We start from the raw sequence: 15,842 nt of genomic DNA, 5'->3' as shown, positions 1-15,842 counted from the left end.
TTCAATGTATACTTAAGACGTTTTTCTATTCTTTAATTCGTACACAAAAATGTACCAAAGTAGGCAATAGTTAAAATTAATTTTTAATACTCTTTTGCTTACAACTAATGGACATTAAGGCAGCCTAGAAATTAAGGCACAATTTTTACATAAATTAATTTACCTTGCTGAACATTTATTTTAATTTTGACAGTTCATTAAGTTCTGTATTATATAGGTAGTTACCGATGCGATTTCTCACGACAATCGATTTAACATTATATCAGAACATGAAACGATAAATTAATCACGAAATGATAAAACATTTACGTCAAACGTTACTGCAGTGACAGCTGTCAAAAGTAAAATAAACTAATGGACAAGTGCATACTGGAGGCATCTTAGTCCAAGAGCTAAACACTCATGTTACACATATTTTGCACAAAATTCGGATTGCATCTTTCTTAAGAAAGTTAAATACAATGAAATAAAAAATATTATTAAATATTGCATTAATCTGGGAAGACATTACTGGAAAATATCAAACTCGAATGATAAATTATAATCATTAAACTTTAAATATTGGAAATTATAGTGATCTATGTCGTTGTTACACATTACCTGAAACAAATAGATTACTTAAAATTATCGTTTGTTAAAATCTATTTTATTTCTTATCTATACTCAAAATGTATTTAATTAGTCAAATTCTGGCTTCGACATGGGTTTTAGTTTACAATTAATATTATCATTACCATCATATTATCATCTACGGTGTGTTAGCCGGGGAGACAGCCAACTCTTGACTCTAAATTCTAGTTCCACTAAACACTCACATCAATGGTCCGCCATTAGCAGATGGGGAATGACGTCGTCAATGCAGACGTCCCCCAGGAACCCCACGAAGAACACGTCCTCCAGGAACGAGCCGGTGAAGCTCCTCAGCACGGGCAGCTGCAGCAGCAGCGTGGCCAGCCTCTCGTCGTCGGGCTGACATGCCGCCTTCAGCGAGCGGAGTACTCTCACTTGGTAGTCTTGGAGTTTGCGCGTCAAGAAGTCTGGCGCGCCGTCTGCGGGGGGGTAGAGAAAATTGGAGTGATATCGAATTTTTATGGGAAAGCCTAATCAGTTTGGAGAATTATTAATTTATTTAAACTTCATTGCACCAAATACAAATGTATAGCACAATTGGCGGACTTAACGCTAGAAGCATTATCTACCAGTCAACCATTGTGTCTGACAGAGAACTTTGTGTGGGGTCAAACTAAATAAATATATTTATACCTACACAAAATAGTAAATAAAATAATTATAATATACATACATAAAAACTACAATAAATATATAATTTACATAAATAAATAGGTGCAGCGATTACCGAAATGTATTGTAGCGCAATAGCGGGAGCGATGATTATATTAACTATAAACATGGCGTTAGCTTGACATAACGGCCTCTTAAGTGCATGCGATATTTTGACATAGTTTTAACATAATTTGTACAGAACGTATACATCTACATAGACATAATCACATCTAAATCCCTTGCTGGGTAGACAGAGCCAACAGTCGCGTAGGTGTCATGTATGTCCGCATGTCAATTTGACAATTACAACCCCCTCTACTGACCTGTGCTGTGTGGTTCCCGGCATCAATACAAAAAAGAATAGAACCACTCCATTTCTTTTCCCATGGATGTCGTAAAAGGCGACTAAGGGATAGGCTCACAAACTTGGGATTCTCTTTTAGGCGATAGGCTAGCAACCTGTCACTATTCGAATCTCAATTCTATCATTGAGCCAAATAACTGAACGTGGCCATTCAGTCTTTTCCATACTGTTGGCTCTGTCTTCCCCGCGAGGGTAACAGACGTGATTATATGGAGGGTAAGGTCGGGGTGGGAAGGCCTAGACGAACGTATCTTGATCAAATTAAGGACGTTCCCTCCGGGAAAAAGGTATTTATGTATGTATGTAAGTACGTATGTCAATTTGACAGTGACAACCCCCCCACTGACCTGGCGAGAACAGGCACAGTGCCCGGAGGTAGGCGTGCTCCCTCTCGCTGACCCTCAGCGGCTCCATGGCGGCCAGGAACTGCTGCAGGCGCACCAGCATGCCGCTGACTTCCTCCACGCGCTCGTCAGAGTAGTCCGCCGTTGTTATTAGCTGTGAAAAATTAGAAAATTTAGTGTCAATTTACACAGCTCAGTCAACCAACACTGCTTCACTTCTCAAACAGACAATTATATATTTATATTTAACAAAAATTTATCTTCAGATGTTTTTCATCGCAAGAAAACATATCGCCGTTTCGCTTTTGCATTTTCGCGCGATTAAATCGGCGTCGCGACTAAGGACATACATACATATGGTCATGTCTATATCCCTTACGGGGTAGACAGAGTCAACAGTCTTGAAAAGACTGAATGGCCACGTCCAGCTATTTGGGTTAATAGATAGAATTGAGAGTCAAATAGTGACAGGTTGCTAGCCCATCGCCTAAAAAAGAATCCCAAGTTTGTAAGCCTATCCCTTAGTCGCCTTTTACGACATCCACAGGAAAGAGATGGAGTGGTCCTATTCTTTTTTGTATTGGTGCAGGGAAGCACACGAATATGCATGCAAAATTTGGTTAAAATCGGTAAAGCCGTTTCGGAGGAGTACGGAGACAAACATTGTGACACGAGAATCACTACATAGTATAAAACAAAGTCGCTATTTTAGTCTGTTTGTCTGTATGCTTAAATCATTAAAATTACGCAACGGATTTTGATGCGGTTTTTTGTAACAGGTAGAGTGATTCAAGAGGAAGGTTTTTATGTATAATAACATTTATAATTTTGCACCCGTGCGAAGCCGGGGCGGGTCGCTTGTTTTATATACATATAAGATAACAATAAATTGTAATAGAGCCTCACCCCCGGCTGTGGTACATCGGAGCGGTCCGGGCAGTCCCCGGCGCCCCGCTCCCGGAGCACGGCGCGCAGGTGGCTCTCCATGAGCGGCAGCAGCGCGCCCAGCGACAGCGGCTGCGAGAACTTGGCCAGGCACAGCACGAACAGCTCCGGCCAGCACTTCTTCAGCAAAGTCACCTGGATCTCAACTCTGTAATAAATGAGGATGATATTCGTAGCTTGGTCAGTGAGAATGGCCGGTGAGAATTTTTTTTTTATTATATAGATACTTAGAAATATATTTTAGTATTTATGTTGAAGTTTATTATTTTTGTATGAAGAAGAGTTCTCCAGTTTGCCGTCAGGCGCTAATTTCTGTGTCAACATTAATTTTTTAAATTTGGTTGAAGTTAAATTAATAACTTAAAAAAAAGTTTACTGCCGCTTCCAAAGCGCCAGAAGAAGCGATACCAAACTGCACAGCAGCATTTTTCTTCAACAACGTCAAGTATCCAAACTTAGAATAGAAACGTGTATTAACTATTGGCTTCCGAGATACCATTCGTGTCCACGTTTTAGTATTATTTACCTCACTAACCATAAATCAATCTCCGTGAATCATTTTAGTATACATTTGTGTCGAGCGTTAACCTGACCAGCCGGGAAGGGAACCGCAATACTCACGGCATCTGCGCGGCCACGGGCACGGCGCGCAGCCAGCGCGCCAGCGCGGCCAGCAGGCGCGCGCCCGCCTCCGCCGCGCGGTGCAGCGCCAGGTGCGGCGCCCCCGCCCCCGCCGCGCCCCCCGCCGCCCCGCCCGCCGCCGGCAGCGACAGCGGCAGCTGCAGCGCCTCGCCGCTCAGGATGCCCTCCGCTGCTCGCATGGAACACAACGGGCTCAGGTGAGAACCTTGAGGCACGCCCAATGACAGAGTCTTCAAATTTTGTTTGAAGACTCTGCCATTCGGCATCTTTTTAGACTTTCTAAGTGCCGAGTGGCCAGTGACCGCCAGAGACTCGGAGCTGAGGATGACCTCCGCTAGTAACTGACACACAAAAAATAAGTGACCCAGATGGGAACCCTGAGGTATTACGCTTATTACCTTAATATTAGCAATAAGCGATAATTGCGCAATGACGACGCGATCTATCGCTAATCTATTAGTTTGAACACTTATTCAATTCTATTCTTTGTTACCATGGCAATAAGTAACTTACTTTACTTTAAACGATTTTTTTTTGTAACACCTGAACATCAATGGCCCAAGATGGTAACCTTGAGGGACACCGAACGTCACAGTTACTGGATTTAAACAAAAGCCTTTTAGACTTTTTTAGATAGATAAATACGAGGTAAACAGCAACAGAAACTCCGGACCGAAGATGTTTTCAGACAGATATACAACACAAATGAAAGTAGATGGGAACACCCGCTCGCTAATAACATAAATATTAGCAATCTTGGGATTGCAAAAACTTCTTTAAGGCGATGAGTTGGCAACATTCGAATCTCAATTCTATCATATAAAGCCATACAGCTCAATGAGGCAGTTCAGTTTTTTCGAATCTCTTGACTCTAGCCATGATTGGCCTGAGTCTTATTATGTTTATCTATTAAAGTATTTATTATAAAATATAGTATCGCATCCAAACGATATGAAAATCTAGTAAGATGATAAAACAGATTAAACCTTTTAAAACCTATATAACAATATATATTTCTCCATACTTTTCATAAAACACTAAAATTATACTGAAATTTTTATACACACCATCATTGTGTGACGTGTCAGCGGCGTGTAATGGCGCCAACGGAACTTCCGGCGGAGTGGCGCCCGTGTACGCTGATATATAATCATTCATTACACCTAAAAAAAAAACGATCAATTAACTAGTTGTTAATTCATAATTAATCGGAGACTTTCTGGCTTGCATGCCAATGCCAATGCTTATTGCCAAGTTGAGAATGGCTACAACGTTCAGCTATTTAGCTTAATGATGAAAAAAAATGTACTTACCAAATTGTCCCATCTTGAATATATTTTTGGCCAGTTGCGTCTGCAGCATCAGATGTTGACGGCGAGCGCCCTCAATGTCGCTGGGGTTGCCAGGGTTCAGATATTGAGACACTGCTGTAACAAGAGAAAAAAAATATTGGTATCATAATATACATAATGTAGATGTCGGTCTACTAAATAAAAAAAATATATCTATTTTCACACTCCGATAAAATGTTTGCTCCTTTCTCGTACGTAACTGGTTATGAAGCGAGAACAATTATTATTCCTTTCTCGTAACCGGTTATGAAGCAGGAACAATATACTTATATTAGTTGCTGGTTATCAAGAATCAGTTACAAACTTGGAGTAAAAAATTACATGTTTGTTACATAGTTATACTTACATACATATAATCACGTCTATATCTCTTGCGGGGTACACAGAGCCAACAGTCTTGAAAATACTGATAGGTCTTGTCAAATCGTGACAGGTTAGCGACCTTTCAATCTCATTTCTATCATTAAGCTGAACGTGTACTTCCAGTATTCTCTGGCTCTGTCTACCTCGCAAGGGATATTCAAGTGACTATACATATGTATGTTTATATGTTTCAAATACCTGGATTCCCCTTGTTGAAAGCAACGGCAGCTGCTAAAGCGAAATTGATAGCGGGCGCCGCCGGCGACACCGCGCCGAATGCATCTGTGGGTTCTTCTTTGGGCATCTGAGGGGGAAAATAGATATTTAGAAATCTAATTCCTTGTGCCGAAATGGCGAAAGATATCTAATGGCGAAAGATATCTTCTATGTTATCAATAACACTAGTTACAGAGAGTGCCGTGTGGTTCCAGGCACCAATACAAAAAAGAATAGGACCACTCCATCTCTTTCCCATGGATGTCGTAAAAGGCGACTAACGGATAGGCTTACAAACTTGGGATTCTTTTTTAGGCGATGGGCTATCAACCTATCACTATTTGAATCTCAATTCTATCATTAAGCCAAACAGCTGAACGTGGCCATTCGGTCTTTTCAAGACTGTTGGCTCTGTCTACCCCTATGTAATTCCTTGTTGGATAGACCCTTGTAAGAACCTTAATGCTGAAAGCCTAACCGAAAAAAGTTTGGAATAACAAAAAGTGAGTATTATCAAGGCTAAAGGCTAAAGAAAAACAGCGCGGGGAACCCTGCACATTCAGACAACTAGATGTGTGACCATTAGCGATCCAATACGGGTTAGGTTCCCCTGCAAAGGTTGCGGAGGTCAGACGGGAGTCGCTTCGTGTAAAAACGTGACTCACCCAATCCAGGATCCATGGTCTAAGGCATACTCCGGGCTCCTCTCCAGAGTGGTGAGGATGCAACCGGGACTAGGCCAGGATAAATAAATAAATACATATACGGGACAAATTACACAGATTGAGTTAGCCTCGAATAAAGTTCGAGACTTGTGTTACGAGATACTAACTCAACGATACTGTATTCTATAATAAATACTTATATAGATGAACATCCAAGACTTAGGCCAATCAGAAAAAAATCTTTTCTCATCATGCCCTGGCCGGGATTCGAATCCGGGACCTCCGGTGTCACAAACAAGCGTACTACCGCTGCGCCACTGAGGCCGTCAAACAGGAGGAAGAAGACATTATCCTAGATCCCTCAAGAAGTATGTGTAGTATAATTATCAAGGTGTTAATTCCCTCAGGAACTATTTCTTTACAGACATGACTTTTCCTAATGGCGAAAGATATCTTCTATGTTATCACTATGTTATCTATAACACTAGTTAGAGAGTGCCGTGTGGTTCCCGGCACCAATACAAAAAAGAATTCGACCACTCCATCTCTTTCCCATGGATGTCGTAAAAGGCGACTAAGGGCCTATCCCTTAGTCGCCTTTTACGACACTTACCACTTACTTACCTTGGGATTCTTTTTTAGGCGATGGGCCAGCAATCTGTCACTAGTCGAATCACAATTCTATCATTAAGCCAAATAGCTGAACGTGGCCATTCAGTCTTGTCAAGACTGTTGGCTCTGTCTACCCCGCAAGGGATATAGGCGTGACCATATGTACGTATGTATGTAGTTAGAAGAGAGTAAAAGAGTTACGTCTCACCTGAGCATTCTGCGCCTGCCCAGCCAATCCGAGCAGTTTAGAGTAGGCCGCCTGTCGCTCGTGCATAGCGCCGTCTCGCTCGCTCTTCCCCTTATCCACGATCGGCTTCCTCTCATGCTGAACCGCTGTACACACATTTCAAGAATTACTGCTCATTATTTTTTTATTTGATTCTTTTTTTTTTTTATTGGAGGTACAGTCAGCCGCACTTCAAGTTACTCTGCAATAGGCATGATGACAATTCTTTCTTGTTTTGGTGTTAATTTAGTTTCACAAGAACTAAAACATTGGTCAAATAATGCCATCAATAAACAATAAACTACCTAAGATATACGAAGTAACATAACACATTATTTGGACGAGTCCAAAACGCCCATTACAAAACGCTACTCAAGTGTGACGTCACACCTGAGTTTCATTTACGCGTCTTGAACTTATGGCAGCTGCCTTAATTATCGCGTTTATGAATATGATGTCTTAATAAAAGTTATTCAATAATTTTGTTAATTCACTCCCATCGTACTTTGAAGGAATATAAAAAATACAGGGCGTCAAAATTAAAACTATAAAATTCACGTAACGTTTTCCATTACGTGTATTCTATCATGCTGTTAAATAATTAATATTGTTTTAAGATCTTGTCATCATTTTTATTCCGCATGGAATTGTATACCAATAATTTGGAATTTGGATAGGATGATATGCTATTGAGTGTATGTGCACTCATGAATATAACGTAAGACTATAAGTGACAAAATTTATTAAATCACGTCTCTCCTCTGGCTAATAGATTAATTTTTGATATTTTCTGATATGATGATGGCGCTGTGGTTAGATAGTGAGATGCGGCAATAATGAAAATAGTATTTGCGGAAAAAGACACAAATTGTTTTTGTATTTCTTTATCAAACAGCTCTTCAAGTGTTTCACATACAATTGATTGTGTTCAATCACATGTTGAAAAGCAGAGATCATGGCACGAGGAAAGATGTAGTCTCTGCCTACCCCTCCGGGAAAGAGGCGTGATTTTATGTATGTACTATGTAGGTATGTATGTATTATTTATTTATTTATTCTTTATTGTAACAATTACAATTTGTAAAGTACAATAGGCGGACTTAATGCTAATAGCATTATCTAACAGTCTACCATTGGGTTAAGCGGAGAACCTTTGTGTGGGTGATAATAATAATGTACAATAAACATACTTACCTACTATATGATATATACTAAAAACCTATACATAATATATACCTATATACTACAGTAAACATACATATACATTAATACATATATATGCATATATATATATATATATATATATATATATATATTTGCAGCAGATTACATACAGAGATTACTCTCTCATGACTGAGTCAGAAACAACTGGACCACATGCGACTTAAAACTGGCGCGGCTCAGAGAAGCTTGAACGGAGTACACTGATTGACAAAAGTGCTCACAGTCGCTCCGCATTCCGCACGCGAGGCACTTCTGCAGGCGACAGTACTGGCAGCGGTTGCGGTGGTGTTTCGTGACCTCGCAGTTCATGCTGCCGCGGCACTGGTAGCCCAGTTTCTTGCGTATGGACCGTTTGAAGAAGCCCTTGCATCCTGGAAATATTGAGGTTTTTTTTAATGAACAATGTATTTTTATCTATACTAATATTATAAAGCTGAACAACGGGGGAAATTATTCATCCTCAAAATAACTATTCCACGCGGACAAAGTCGCGGGAACAGCTAGTCTATACTAATATTATAAAGCTGAACAGTTTGTTTGAATGCGCTAATGGAACTACTGGTTCGAATTGAAAAATTATTTTTGCGTTGAATAGACTATTTATCGAGGAAGGCTTTAGGATATATAACATCACGCTGCAACTAGGTATAAAGAGCAAAGAAATAATGGAAAATGTGAAAAAAACGGGGAAAATTATTCATCCTCAAAATAACTATTCCACGCGGACAAAGTCGCGGGCACAGCTAGTTTATACTAATATTATAAAGCTGAACAATTTGTTTATTTGAACACGCTAATCTCAGGAACTACTGGTTCGATTTGAACCTGTGCCTTTCTGCTAACGCAATATAACCGGGCACCTTACGGATTCGACCACAGACGCTATGATGTAAGACGTTATTTACGTAGCATATCAAAAATAGATCTACAATAATAGCCTTCAAAACAATAAGACAAAATAATACCAGCTGTACAATTGATATAACAAATGAATGGCCACTTTGTGCTAAATATGACATCATAAAGGAATTATTAATTACTTCACTACATTTGTAGTGATACCTTGTATCCAATTTTGAAAATAAATCTATTCTATTCTATTAAGTGAGTTGGGTTTTTACACAAAGCTATTCTTGCCTGACCTCCGCAACGACTTGCAGGTAAACCTAACCTTACCCGTACTCTTTATATTATTTTGTTATTAGTTAAGGTTCAAATCTATGCTTTTATTGTTAAAACTATTTTTTTCTGACAGATTGTATTTCTTACCTGTTAGGGCAATAATTGCCTTCTTGAACAATTACTTATCATAAATTGTAACCATTAAACCTTCCATAACAAAATAACTATCAAATACAGGTAAAAAATTTTTTTTTTTAATGAATCATTTACCTTCACAGCTGATAGCACCATAATGTCTCCCCGAGGCCCTGTCTCCGCACACGATGCAGAGCTCCAGGCCTCCCATTTCGTTGCCACTGCTGTATTTTATCTCCATTGCTTCCTGTCCATCCATATTGTCCAATCTGATAAATAATTCATCTTGAAAATTATATTACTTAAAAGAGAAAAAAAAATAATTAAATGTTTCAAGTAAAAGTTTGTATACTTTTGTGATAAGGTGGCTTGCTCGGAGTTCCAGTAAAGAAACTCAGGGTTCTATTTATTCTATGACATGTTTTCTACTGCATATCAATGACCTGCTTATCTCAGGAACTACTGGTTTGAATTGAAAATTCTTTTTGTGTTAATAAACCATTTATTGCGGAACGCTCTAGGCTATATTACATTATACTGCAACTATTAGGAGCGAAGAAATAATGGAAAATGTGAAAAAAAACAGGGAACATTATTTACCCTTGAGGGCTTCAGTGATGCACAAAATATCTATTCCATGCGGACGGAGTTGCGGGCTCAGCTAGTGCCAGATACACAGACAATAAGCACTGTTAAAGAAAGTTATTTTTTCCAGTGCAAAGGCCAAACAACCAGATGGACAATCAAAGACAGGCAATGGTACACCAATCTTATGTTACAGGCAGTCTCCAACTGTGGTAATGCCAAACTTAAAATATTTTATGCCTCTCAAACCCAGGCGTGTCTCGTTACCGCAAAAGTGTCAGTTCAACTTGGCTCCTACTTTTCAAAGTGATCCTGTTACACACCAATCATCTTGAACTTCTTGGTGTCAATATCTCATCCGATCTTAACTTTGGCAGCTATATCAAAACTAGGGCTAAAACTGATTCAAAAGACCTGGGCATCCTTTCCGAGGACTGATGGTATTTTACTCCACCACTGCTGCATCCCTACACATCTCAGGTACACTCATGCATGGAGTACTGTTTGGACCTGTGGGAAGGATCCGGCCGGTATCAGCTTGAAACCCTGGGTATTATCCACAGACTTTCCAGTAGACTCATTGATGACGAGCTGCTTACATCTTCAAAGCCTTGACCAGAGATGAGATCTTATAATTTTATTCCTCTTGCACCATGCAAATATCGGACGAGAAGTTGTAGCGCAGGTAGGGATTTCAATGTAGTCCTAACATGGCACTCTCAGAAATAGAAAAATGCCATTTTGATCCTACCAAAGATTGATATAAATTGCAGTTTCCTTTGTAAAAGTACAAATGGTAAATAATTACAATGCCTGGCATTTTACATACCTACCTTTCACTTTTTGTCTAGTAAATATGTAGTTCCAGCTTCGTGGATGAAATAAATAATTACCTCGTGTCTTTCAAAAATAATAATCCAGGAAATGGCTCCGAAATCATTGAAGCGGAAAAGTTGGGAACAAGCGTCAAGCGACAAAATACAGTTACAAACTTACGATGTAACATACCTTACCTTGTTTACTTATGATATCTTCGGCCCCCCAAGGTTTTATGCTAAGAATTGCATTCAATTCTTGGTAAGCGAGGAAAACATATTTGTAAAACACAACACAGATTGAAATAAAATCTTTATGTAGAAATTTAAACTTTCACAAAATTATATGCGATAACCACAAGATCAAAACAACAAAGAAAAAGAAACCCAATTACACCAGCAGCGTACAAAGAAATTGTACCACAAACTAAATAGACATACTGTACTAGCAGTGTTGCCAGCCTCAAAAATCTATAAAACAACAACTCGCCTAAAAAAAACAGTAGGTGAAAAAAAGGCAGATTTCATAATATTGCTCATATAATTATAATTAATAAACAATTTTCTTAGTTACAAGAACTCACACACATTGACACATTCGTAATTACAACAATAAAATAACAAAAATCAAAGTAAAATTATTTTTCCGTTTCAATTGCCTCATCTTCAATATTTTCACACTCATTATTATTTCTACACAGTTATCCAATAAATATTTTGAGTTTGAGTTTAATATCATACATATTTTTGTTGAATTTCTTCATGTGCTTTTCAAATGAATAGCAGTCGGTTATTTCGGATTAAGTGTGTCATACTCCTTTAATAGTTGTAGTCGATATTCGGTTACGTAATTTAACTCAGGAATATTATACCATCTAATGTGATTTATTGGTTATTAAAAAATGTTTGCAGACTAGTATACAGGTAACACTGTGTACTAGCACAAACTAGAGATACCAGTGCTACCAACTCTCAACAATATTTATCCCTAAACCTCGGTCAAAACCCCCAAAAATTGCCCAATTATGTATATGAAATTTTCCCTAAAAATATATTTAATAATAATAATATTGTAGCGGGAGCGATGATTCGGCTCGATCGCCACCAAAGGGAAGAACTTCCACCAGGTTAGGTATGATATCTTTGTTATCGCGATTTAGACATTTCGCTGCTATTGGTTCAACGCGTCAATTTCTGTGTAATTTCACCACAAAATTTTTTTGACGAATTGGTCAGATTGCCGCCTTGGAAACGGACTCCTTGGAAAAGACAACACGTTCTGTGCCTATTTTTTCTGATGAAAAATCATGTTGATGTTCGAAAACAGGAGTAAAGTTGGGAAACTGTCAGGCAGCTGGTAACACTGAAGTTAACACTTTAATCAACGTCGGACGTTTGTCAATTTTGACAACTCATTTGTAAAATAAGTTAACCTCGTGTTGGTTTGGTTTATGTTGGTTAAATTATTTACGAAAATGATTTTTCAATGAAAACTCTTTAAAATCAATAGAAAAACAGAAGAAAATGGCTAGTACAAAATTGAAAAGTTTTATCGATAAGTTCGACAGTTTTACGCAAAAACCTGTGAATTACCTCGTTGTACAAGATGGTATAAAGGACGATTTAAAAACCTTTGTGAAAAACCTATACGATTACACAAAATCGGAGGAAAGCGGAAGCAAAAAGAAGAAAGTGAGTGTCTTAAAAAAACTTATAGTAGATGGGTTTGATGAGGAGCAGATATGGCAGCAACTGGAACTCCAAAACTCGGAATCTTGGGACAAGCTAGTATGGGAAGTAGCCAACTGCATGTCGTCTAAAAGTGATCTATTATTTCCAGTTGAAGTAAAAACTACTGAATCAGAAAAGGATGACAATGATCACTCAGCGGATGAGAGTGATAATGATGATTCCGGCCAAGAATTTGTTGAGTCTGTTGATAAAATTGAGAAGCAAAAGAAAGCGACTAAAAAGACTAAAGGTTCTATTGTTGATGACAAGTTTTTCAAGCTGAAGGACATGGAGAAGTTTTTGATAAATGAGGAGAAGAAAGAAAGTGGCAAGAAAGTTATTGAGGCAGACAGTGATGAGGAATCTATTGATTTGTTTGAAGATAATGATAAGGAATCTGATGATGAAGAAGGAGGTAACAATATGATGTATACAGACTTTTTTGATAAACTAGATGGTGGTCCTGATGAAGTGGTGGATGGCGATCAAGTGGTGGATGGCGATGAAGTAGTAGATGGTGATGAAGTTTATGAACATGGCAGTGAAAGAGATGATGATCAAATTGAGTCTGAAGAGGAGTCAGAATCTGGACCAGTAAAATCAAAGCCTGAAAAGAAAAAAGTTAAATTTGCTGGTTTATCATCCGATGATGATGATAGTGAGGATTCTGCAGAAGAAACTGACAATTTGAATAAGAAACCAGAAACTGACGAAAAGAAATCTGAATTTGAGCAGCGTCAGCAACGTCTCCAGCAAACAATAGCTAGGTTAGAGGAGAAATCACTAAAAGAAGCTCCGTGGCAGCTTAAAGGGGAAGTCAATGCCGCAAAAAGACCTCAAAATTCATTACTAGAAGAAGTTGTTGATTTTGATTTGACGAGTAGACCTCCTCCATTGATTACGGAACAGACCACTTTGACTCTAGAAGATATTATTAAACAGAGGATCAAAGACAAAGCTTGGGATGACGTCGAGAAAAAAGTAAAGCCAGTTGACGACCAACTGTCCTTCCGTAAGACAGAAATCATTGATCAATCAAAGAGCAAACTAAGTTTAGCTCAAGTGTATGAAGCAGAATATCTAAAACAAAAACAGGCGATGTCCGGAGAAGTTGAAGAGGAAAAAGAACCGGAGATTCACACAGAAATACGAGATTCAATGAGCGAGCTGTTTGCTAAACTTGATGCTTTGTGTAACTATCATTATACACCCAAAGCACCACAAGCTGAAGTTAAGATTGTTAGTAACACACCCGCTATTTCAATGGAGGAAGTTGCTCCGGTAGCAACAAGCGATGCAGCGTTGTTAGCTCCTGAAGAAGTCAAAAAGAAGCAGAAAGGTGACTTGATAAGTAAAGAAGAGAGAACACAAACGGACAAGAATAGAGAAAGGAGGAAAAAGAAGAAATTGCAAAGACTCAAAGGAAAGGTTATGAAGGTAACGGAACATAGGAATACTAAGAAAGGTGTTGAGAGTAACGATAAATCGTTGAAGACATCTAAAGCGTTCTTCCAACAACTGAACGATGAAGCTGGTAGTTTAGTTAAGTCTAAGAAAACTAAGAATAAGGGATAATAAATGTTTTGCAAAATATGATTTGATTGTTGTTTGATTTTGTCTGTTTTTAATATTTCGCGTAGCATTGTACCATTTAAAAATAAAATACAGGTATTAAACGCGCACGTAAGTACCTTTATTTTATCACAGAGTTTTCGAGTCATGTAACAAAGATCCGTGGTCACGGAGCGACCCGTAGAAGATAAAATATTTGTACGTTACTTGCGCGTTTCATACCTGTATTATTTATAAATGATTTTGTCATGTATTCTAGATTCTCCATGCAGTTGCTAACTGTAATAACTTTGGCAAATCTATCACGATAAGTATGTTAAGTTTTAAACATGATTTATTTAATGGAGCCCAAGTACTAAGCCTTGAATCTTAAGATATATCTTCTTTTTCATCCAACATTCTGGATTTGAACCTGCACCGTTTAGTATGGCACGCGCTACCCCATTTTCACGAAAAACTCGCTATTTTTAGAAGGACAGATCATTTACAGAAAAAATTCTAGTGTTTCCCATTTGCTGGTCTTCCTGCACAGATAACAATAATAACAATAGCCTTTATTCGAACATTTTTTCCTTTACAATAGTTTCAATAAATTATAGTTAAGTGTGCGTCTGTCCTTTGACGAAGGCCTCCTCCAAGCACCTCCTCCTCCTGCACAGATAGTATAAGTCAATCACGGCTTATAATATTTGAATACTTTTAGGTGATGGGTTAGCAACATGTCACGTTATACCCGAATATCAGTTCCATTGTGCCGCGTGGTTCCCGGCACTAAAGAATAGGAGCACCCCATCTCTTTCCCATGGATGTCGTAAAAGCCGACTAAGGGAAAAGAATCCCAATTTTAATATGCCTAAAATTAAAATTGGGATTCTTTTCAAAGGCGATGGGCTGGTAATCTCACACTATTTGAATCTCAATTCTAATAAAAAGTCATACAGCTGAACTAGGCCTGTCTATCTTTTCAAGACTGTCTGCTCTGTCTGCCTACAAGGGACATTCATGTGATAATATGTATGTTGATTCCATTAATCGCCATTGTAAGTCAGGGTAAATTGAGTCTGACTTCGTCGTAAGGGAGAAAGGCGTTATATGTTTTTGTAATTAGGCCAGTAAGAAATGTCCGATCCAATATTCAATTCCACACAGCTGACCTTGGGTTTTGAACCCAAAACGATTTTAAGAATGCACTGCACTTAATAGATACTGAAAGTAGTTTCAGAAAACTGTTCCCTTGGCTAAATCCGCCCTATAACGACAGCGTAGGCAATTAAGGAAAAATTCCGATGTACCCCGAAACAAGAAGTGGGAAAACTTTAGATGTTTAATGTTATATAATTTTTACCGATTTCAAAAAGGAGGCTCATTTAAAAATGGTGGAATTTTCACACAACTATTCACAAAAGAGTTACTTGGATTATCGATAAAGAGTAAGTATTTTACCAATATTGTAATGTCGTGTGGTTTCCGGCATAAATTTCTATTTTTATAGAATAGGACCACTCTCAAAAACTTCAAGAAGATTGATCTAGAAGTTAATGCGTGAAAGGGAAACAAAAAAACGAACAAATAAACTTACTTTCGTATTTATAATATTAGTTGGGATATATTTTATCTTATTTCCTTTCCGGATAATTCTGAATTT

General features: G+C 38.3%; 2 protein-coding genes across 4 annotated transcripts; one reads left to right on the top strand and one right to left on the bottom strand.

Annotated features, from left to right (window-relative positions):
* Positions 1-8: 8 nt before the first annotated feature.
* LOC106136535 (nuclear receptor subfamily 2 group C member 2) lies at positions 9-11,325 on the bottom strand. 3 transcript variants are annotated; one of them, XM_013337113.2, is made up of 12 exons: positions 11,088-11,325; positions 9,630-9,763; positions 8,459-8,608; positions 6,996-7,120; positions 5,493-5,598; positions 4,893-5,006; positions 4,647-4,742; positions 3,559-3,748; positions 2,899-3,085; positions 1,996-2,146; positions 816-1,049; positions 9-600 (listed from the first exon to the last, which is right to left on the bottom strand). In XM_013337113.2, the coding sequence occupies exons 2-11, from the start codon at positions 9,751-9,753 to the stop codon at positions 817-819; spliced, it is 1,476 nt and encodes a 491-aa protein (XP_013192567.1). In that variant the 5' UTR covers positions 9,754-9,763; positions 11,088-11,325; the 3' UTR covers positions 9-600; position 816. The 3 variants fall into 3 exon arrangements, with proteins under 3 accessions (XP_013192567.1, XP_013192566.1, XP_060807491.1); XM_013337112.2 differs by having other exon boundaries at positions 11,093-11,325; XM_060951508.1 differs by having other exon boundaries at positions 6,996-7,117; positions 11,093-11,325.
* A 972-nt stretch (positions 11,326-12,297) lies between these two features.
* LOC106136516 (U3 small nucleolar ribonucleoprotein protein MPP10) lies at positions 12,298-14,221 on the top strand. The gene has a single exon (XM_013337087.2). The coding sequence runs from the start codon at positions 12,419-12,421 to the stop codon at positions 14,198-14,200; it is 1,782 nt and encodes a 593-aa protein (XP_013192541.1). The 5' UTR covers positions 12,298-12,418; the 3' UTR covers positions 14,201-14,221.
* The last annotated feature ends 1,621 nt before the right edge of the window (positions 14,222-15,842 follow it).

The sequence above is a fragment of the Amyelois transitella genome, chromosome 25, assembly GCF_032362555.1.
Source record: "Amyelois transitella isolate CPQ chromosome 25, ilAmyTran1.1, whole genome shotgun sequence".
Taxonomy (NCBI): Eukaryota; Metazoa; Arthropoda; class Insecta; order Lepidoptera; family Pyralidae; genus Amyelois; species Amyelois transitella.
This window is presented reverse-complemented; position numbering and strand designations above follow the sequence as displayed.

What these genes read in the sequence shown, in the direction of transcription:
- LOC106136535 (XM_013337113.2), bottom strand. Translation starts at nt 9,753, where the DNA reads ATGGATGGACAGGAAGCAATGGAGATAAAATACAGCAGTGGCAACGAA. An exon ending in GTGCGGAATGCGGAGCGACT is followed by an intron (nt 7,121 to 8,458) that starts GTGAGCACTTTT and finishes ATGTGTGTACAG; the next exon opens with CGGTTCAGCATGAGAGGAAG. An exon ending in ATTCAAGATGGGACAATTTG is followed by an intron (nt 4,743 to 4,892) that starts GTAAGTACATTT and finishes TTTTTTTTTTAG; the next exon opens with GTGTAATGAATGATTATATA.
- LOC106136516 (XM_013337087.2), top strand. Translation starts at nt 12,419, where the DNA reads ATGGCTAGTACAAAATTGAAAAGTTTTATCGATAAGTTCGACAGTTTT.